The sequence below is a fragment of the Pinus tabuliformis genome, chromosome Q (assembly GCF_031772625.1).
Source record: "Pinus tabuliformis cultivar Carrire ecotype Pingquan chromosome Q, CPIR1, whole genome shotgun sequence".
Classification (NCBI taxonomy): Eukaryota; Viridiplantae; Streptophyta; class Pinopsida; order Pinales; family Pinaceae; genus Pinus; species Pinus tabuliformis.
Genome location: NC_142296.1, coordinates 485,911,873 through 485,919,593, shown reverse-complemented (window position 1 = coordinate 485,919,593; position 7,721 = coordinate 485,911,873). Strand labels below are relative to the sequence as shown.

Sequence of the window (7,721 nt, the reverse complement as noted above, 5' to 3'; positions counted from 1 at the left end):
AGCTGCTCAACTAGCATCACAATCCTCTGTCCATTTGAACTTCTTACCTTTCCTCTACAACGACGTGATAGGAAAAGAAATATGTGAGAAGTTCTTGATGAACCTCCTATAATAGCCTACCAACCCCGTGAAATATCTCACCTCATCTACATTCCTAGCTGCTACCCACTCCATGATGGCCCTTATATTTTTTTGTTCTACTGCAATTCTCTCCCTGGAAATAACATGTCGCAAGTCATGTACCTCATTCTGAAAGAAACTACACTTGTTGAGGTTAGCATACAACTGATGCTCTCTCAACAACCTTAACACTGCTGCTAAGTGCTCGACATGTTCTTCCTCATTTTAAAAATATACCAATATGTCATCAACGAACACAATAATTTTTTTATCCAAGTATGACAAAATATTCATCAAACACATAAATGTAGCTGGAGCATTAGTCAAACCAAATGGAACTACAACAAACTCATAATGCCCATACCTACTCCGGAAAGTTGTGTTGTAGATGTCCTCCTCTTTGATGCGTACCTGGTGATATTATAATCTCAAGTCAATCTTAGAAAACATTGTTTCTCCCTTCAACTGATCAAACAAGTCATCAATCCTCGGTGATGCATACATGTTCTTAATTGCCATTTTGTTCAACTCCCTATAATCAATGCATAATCTGAGATTTCCATCTTTCTTCTTCACAAATAATACTGGTGTGCCCCAAGGTGATACACTTGGTCTAATGTATCCTTTTTCTAACATTTCCTTGAATTGCAACTTCAACTCAACCAACTCTGGAGTGCTCATCCTGTAAGGTGCCTTTGATGCTAAAGGTGCCCCTGGTACAAACTCAATAGAAAATTCTACCTCCCTGTAAGGTGGAAACTATGAAATGTCATTAGGAAATACATCTTGAAACTATTGTAGAACTAGGTACCTACTCGAAGCATCTGCATCCTCAACTTCCTTACCCTTGTCACTATAAATGTCCGCTGCAAATAACATATACTCTTTCCCACAACTATGCTTTGCCTGCATAGTTGTCACCATCCTAACTGATGTGGCTTTCTTGTTTCCCTATAAGACTCTTGGTTCCCCATTGTCATCAACACACTCAATGGATTTGTCATAAAAATCTTCCTTGTTCCTATGAAGATACAACCAATCCATGCCTAACAACATATTGCATGATCCCAATGGTAATACATTCAAACGTGTTGCGGTAGGCATACCATTCAAATCAAATGCACATGCACTTACCCAATGATGAACTCGATTATTTGTACCGGTGGCGAACTATAGTAACCGTGATTCTACATGTAATGTCTTACTCAAATCACACTTATTGACCAAGTCTAGGCTAACATAGCTATAATTAGATCCGGGGTCAGTTAATTCCAATGCCTAAAACGAGTAATTGTTTTTTTTATGTAGTCATATATAAGTTTATGTTTTCTACTCTTTAGAGACAAGTGACTATTTTCTTTCGATAGTTAAATAACTCATTTATTTTTACACGTACTCATAAACACCTTCAAAATATTACTCTTTATCTTGAGAAATATGAAATTACCAATTTTCTTCCAATAATAAAAAAAATTATCTATCCTTCTCATTTAAATCTTTCATTTTAGTTTAAAATTGGTTGTCAACCCATAACATAAAATGATTAATAATAATAATAAAGTCTACACTGTATCCCTAATTTAGTGTTTCATAGAGACTTATTAAGCTTCATCATGTAAGTGAAATGTTTATATATATAGATAGATAGATAGCTTGAGTGAGCCTCATAATTAAGTGTATGTGTTTTCTCCTTAGAGGTCACAAGTTCAAATCTAGAGAGAGGGTTAAAGTATGTATGCCATGGTAGACTTAAGTAGTCAAATCGTTATGTGGAGCTGGGCCCCTTGTCCCACAAACAAGAGGTCTCAGCTCTCAAACACCATTTTAATGTGTAGCTTGGTCACGGCCTCAAAATTAGATGATTATTCTAATAATTGAGACAACTTTCAGATTAATCACATATAATTGTTTGTTGGCCGACGTTTCGAGCCGACTAATGAGGTTCATCTTCAGGGCCAAGGTGAAAAGGAAGATCAATCAATTGGATTTAAATAGTGATGAGATGCATCAAGATCCAGAATTAGTCGTTACGATTATAATATTAATTAATAAAACCTAACCTTAACGGATAGTTTTTGATAAATAAATTATGACTAATAAAGTCAATGAGAAGGAAATTCTCAAATAGTTTATATTAATATTTAATTGTCAAATTATTAAATTTGTAATTGTCAAATTATTAAATTATTAATATTAAATTTAATCAAAACTAATGTAACAACTAGTTTTTTATTAAGGGATCACGTCAAAAGAAATTATAGAATTAATTTAAAACAATTATTATATATATTACCAAAAAAAGAGGAGGCAACAAAAGGATTTTTAATTAATTATTATTATTATAATAGCGATTAAAAAATAATAGATAGAAATAAAATAAAATAAAGAAATCGAAGAATAAATAAATAAAAATAAAATTATATATATATATAAAGAAAGGGCATGAACCCAAATTTTACTTAATTTCCAACGATCATCCCTATCGAGATTTTTGGTCTTCTTCTCAATGACCCTAGAATCCTCAATGTAGACATGGTGCTTAGTTTTCTCCACATGTTCAACAATAGCTAAGGAGGGGGAATGATTAAGCATGATGTCTATTGGATGTTCTTGAATTCTTAGATTAATGGAGCGACCAATTTCTCCAATGTAGGGAATTCCACATGAACAGGGGATTGATTAAACCCCTTTCATGTCCTTCTAGGTGTGATTTCTCATTTTTTAGGTGTTTTTCATCCGATACCCAAACGGTGTTAAGAGCTCTGAAATTTTGCTGGAAATTGAGAAGCAGGCCAATAGAGACGATCTTTGGAAATTGAGTAAAAGTTGGGTTCCTGCCATTTCTATATGATTTAAATTTTTTATTTTTTATTTTATTTTTAATTTCCATTTCTTAATTTGATTTGATTTTTTATTTATTTATTTTTTATTTTTTAAATGCTACTATAATAATAAAAATAAATTAAAAATCTTTTTTTTTAAGGTAATATATATAATAATTAGTTTAAATTAATTCTATAATTTCTTTTGACGTGATCCCTTAATAAAAAACTAGTCGTAAGGTTAGTTTTGATTAAATTGAATAATAATAATTTGACAATTTGACAATTAAATATTAATATAAATTATTTAATATTTTTTTTCATAATTTTTATTAATTAGTAATATAATCCTAACTATTAATTCATGATTTGTTTTTTCACCTTGGTCAAGATAAACCTGACTAGTAAGTTCCAAAAGGTAAAAACCTTGGTGAGGAAGATAAACCTCATAAAAAAAGTTGACTAATAGATAATTCTATGTGATTAATCAAAAAGTTGTTTCATAAAATTATTATGGATCCCAAAATTCTGAGATAAAAAATATCATTATCATTATTTAAAAAAATTAATAATAACTTCTTCATTAAAATATAATTTATAAATGATTATTCTTTCACTCTAGATTTTCATTTTCTCAACAAAAAATAAAAATTAATTAATTAATTAATTACTATTAAATTAATCAATGTCAAATGCCAATAAATAAATTATTATTAAAATTGTAATACATAGAAATACTGTATTCAAATTAATCGATCTCAATTGCAAATAAAAAAATTATTATTAAAATTGCAATAGATAGAAATACTGTTTTTTAATCGTTGTGTTAATCTAAACGAAAGGTACAAAGAATTCAAATACCACTCATGCATTGCTTTGCACAAATTTAGCCTCTTTCCATGGTTAATTTTTGTAATTCTGTCTCCACATAGATAAAGTCTACCACACAACAAAATAAAACATTAATATATATATCAAAGTTCCGCATGAGGACTCGATGGTATCGAGGAAACCTATATAATTAATTATGTCGAGGTATAGGAATAAAATTCTTCGTGGTATATACTTGGTATATAACTCTGCACAGACGATTATAATTACATGAGACAGATGCGGATATCCCTGGAATCCAATGCGCACAGAACACACTTAAATCCCCCGAGATACACAAAACGTGTGGACAACCGCAAACCCTTTTAATTCGTCTCTGGACACCATTTTTTAATGCCTCAGCTCCTATTTAAAAATGGATTGAAGCTTTTATGGCTATGTTTTCAACAAAACCTGACATGCCAAATATGGGATTCCTTATTTTGCTCTACATGCTTTCTGTGGCAGTTTACTCAGAGGCCGGGGATTATGTTCGGCCCCCTGCTCGCCCAATCTCAATTACTCCTTGCACAACAGCCACAGACATGGATCCCGAACAGGTGCAAAAACTTTTATTGTCCTTCTGTATTTGAGTATTCCACTTACCATATCTAATTTGATAAGGATTTGTATGAATTGCAATGGCAGGTCCACATTTCTCTGGTAGGAGGTGATCGTATGGGGGTAACGTGGATTACAAAGGAAGATGTACCCTCCATGGTTGAGTATGGAAAATCTCCGGGAGAGTACACTTCTTCTGTATTTGGGGAGATCGCTTCTTCCTACACCTATCTGTTTTACAGATCAGGCTACATTCATAACGTTGTGACTGGACCACTTGAAGCTAATACTGTGTATTATTACCGATGTGGAGGGCATGGTCCGGAGTATACTTTGAAGACACCACCGTCACAAATACCCATATTCTTTTCAGTGGCAGGTATGTGTAACAGTCAGAATTATAAATATTTCTCAGACAGGACTGTGTAGGCTTTTTCTTGTATGGTTTTACTTTCTTCATCTTTGTACTTTCCAAATCAAAATTTCAAAATTAAATCGGCCACCTATACCGGGGTGAGAAACATTGGGACTTGCATTTAGAAGCAATATCGACAGAGTCAGAAGTATGGTTATTTTTATGTAGCTATTGAAGATTTCAGGAATATTTAGATGCAATATAGACAAAGTGCGTGAGAAAATTGATCATTTTTATATAAATTGAAGATTTCAGGAATATGTAGAAATCCAACAGACAACAGGAAAGTTCTTGAATTCTTGAATATTTTAAAAATATGCAATCTAAATAAATTCAACACAAAATTACTGAATCTTTAAACACTAACACTGAGGATTGAGAAGCATTGCACATGGGATTGATCTAATTTTTTTAAATGGGCTTTGTATGAAATTTTAAAAGAAAGTATAGGCTCTGTCAAGTAACAAGCTGGCTTGCTGTTGGTAGTAGTTTTTCTCAATTTTAATTTTTAGAAAAAGAAATTTAAAATAATCATAGCAAAATTTATCGATCGAATTGATTAATTTTCTGGTTTATGCTATGTTTTTGTAAGTAGTAATCTTACGGTGCATAGATATTATCATTTTCTTCTTTTCTTTTTATAAAATAGAATAAAATGTTTTTACTTATTCTTTGGCAGATCAGTTAGGAGAACTGCTGAAATCATTTAGGCTCACAGTTCTGATGTCCTTTTATTTCAACAAATATTCAATCATATATATATATAATAAAACTTTTTTTCTCGTATAATTATTTAATTATTTTGTAGGTAGAGTTCATTAGTTATATTGATTCTATCTTACCAGGTGATCTGGGACAAACTGGATGGACAAAATCAACTTTAAAACACATTCAAGGTAGTTATCATGATGTGTTCCTGATGCCTGGTGACCTCTCCTATGCTGATAACAACCAGCCTTTGTGGGATTCGTTTGGGAGATTGGTGGAACCTCTGGCAAGCAGCAGGCCCTGGATGGTCACAGAAGGAAACCATGAAACTGAAACAATTCTCATCTTGATGGATCATGCATTTAGATCTTATAATGCCAGGTGGCAAATGCCATATAAAGAATGCAATTCCACATCAAACTTGTATTACTCTTTTGAAGTTGCAGGAGTGCACGTTGTCATGCTGGGTTCCTACGCAGATTATGGGGAGGATTCGAACCAGTACAGATGGCTGAAGGTAACGTTAGTTATAATAACTAATTATTGGACTGATAGTTCTAAGCAAAATTAGAGGGTATGTTAGAAGAATGAAATCAAGTACTGACTATGAATTAAAATTAAATTGCTGAAAGTAGGGTGACCTTGGAAGGGTAAATAGAGTGAAAACGCCCTGGCTTTTTGTGTTGTTACATGCACCATGGTATAATACAAATACTGCTCACCAAGGTGAAGGGGAGAAAATGAGAAAAACCATGGAGCCTTTGCTTTACTCTGCTAATGTGGATATCGTTTTTGCGGGTCATGTGCATTCCTATGAACGCTTTGTAAGTATTTCATTAATATTTATCTTAAATGTATCTCCTTGAATACAAATATTTTTCTTTTCTGATTTTCCCTGTAATGTCTTAATCTTTAAGACTCGTGTGTATAACAACAAACCTGATTCATGTGGACCTATTTACATTACCATTGGAGATGGAGGCAACCGCGAAGGGCTTGCTTTAATGTATGTCCTGTAACCACCAGTCTCAACTTATAAGTTACTCATATTTCGTTTTCATTTATCATTGAAAATGGCCATGATGATGACGGTGACGGTTTGCTTCATATAGACTTGAGTTATTGCGTGGCTGTTGAATTGGGTAATGATTAATTAACAGGTTCAACGAGCCACAATCTGAATTGTCTCTCTTCCGAGAAGCGAGCTTTGGACACGGTGAACTTGCAGTATACAATGCAACACACACACATTGGACTTGGCATCGTAATCAGGACGATGAGTCAGTGGTATCTGATGAAGTTTGGGTGACCAGTCTCAGCACTTCAGCAAACTCATGTCACAAATTACAGGAAAATCCCACTTCGTATGATTCAGTCAGTGGACGATACAGTGATGAACTATAGGGAACCTGTCAGTAAATGTGGGACGATTTTCTTAACCATGAGCGCGGGAATCTCATAACAAGAAACGAATTGAAACGACTAGAAGACAATACATAACTCATTTCCCTTGGCTGGATGGGAAATAGATTTACTTAATATGTCAGTAGCTATGGTTTATCCATAGGTTGCAGATATATGTACAACTTCACGATTACGTGGTTTGAAATGTGGAGATAAAGGAGTGCATATCAAAAAGAACTGAGGGGGGTCAAATTTAATATTGTATTTATTAGTCATAGATTGATGATATTGGCCACTGGAGTTTTTAGAATTATGATTGATTGTTGTTCATATTAAATGCAAATAAAATTATATGAAAGGTTATTTTTTAAGTTCTAAATTTTATATTAAAGTAATGTATATATAGATTTGTATTTAAGTGAAAGGAAAATAATGATAATAATATTTAAACATTTATTCCGTAAGGCTGTAAGTAAAATGTTTACAATAATATTTATAATTTTATTGTTTACATATTTATAATTATCGTTTCTATTTCCTCAAAGTTTTATAAATATTATCGTTTCTATTTCTTCGAAGTTTTATTTTTTTCATCATTATCGTGTTTTGTTTTCGGATAAGAATAATATCCATCTTAAATACGGATCTAACATGAGTTTAGAGGGATCAAATTTCTTCACAAACAATTTCTCTATAAATGGATATTATTTAAATGTTTTGTATAGTTATTTAATTTTTTAATTTTTATTTTTTAAAACTTTTTATTTTGGCCCACATAAGAGTAAAATTTCAACTTTGATGATGGGTAGACAACATTACAC

General features: G+C 32.4%; 1 protein-coding gene across 1 annotated transcript; it reads left to right on the top strand.

Annotated features, from left to right (window-relative positions):
• Positions 1 to 4,142: 4,142 nt before the first annotated feature.
• On the top strand, positions 4,143 to 7,251 carry LOC149220291 (purple acid phosphatase 22-like). The gene is made up of 6 exons (XM_089382781.1): positions 4,143 to 4,372; positions 4,461 to 4,752; positions 5,634 to 6,013; positions 6,132 to 6,320; positions 6,414 to 6,502; positions 6,657 to 7,251. Exons 1-6 carry the CDS (start codon positions 4,205 to 4,207, stop codon positions 6,898 to 6,900), a joined length of 1,362 nt encoding a protein of 453 aa, XP_089238907.1. The 5' UTR covers positions 4,143 to 4,204; the 3' UTR covers positions 6,901 to 7,251.
• Positions 7,252 to 7,721: the final 470 nt, after the last annotated feature.

Bases quoted from the DNA above. Each gene is read 5' to 3' on its own strand.
- LOC149220291 (XM_089382781.1), top strand. From the start codon at position 4,205: ATGGCTATGTTTTCAACAAAACCTGACATGCCAAATATGGGATTCCTT. The intron at 6,321-6,413 runs GTAAGTATTTCA...TTAATCTTTAAG, and splicing joins TGCATTCCTATGAACGCTTT to ACTCGTGTGTATAACAACAA. The intron at 6,503-6,656 runs GTATGTCCTGTA...ATTAATTAACAG, and splicing joins CGCGAAGGGCTTGCTTTAAT to GTTCAACGAGCCACAATCTG.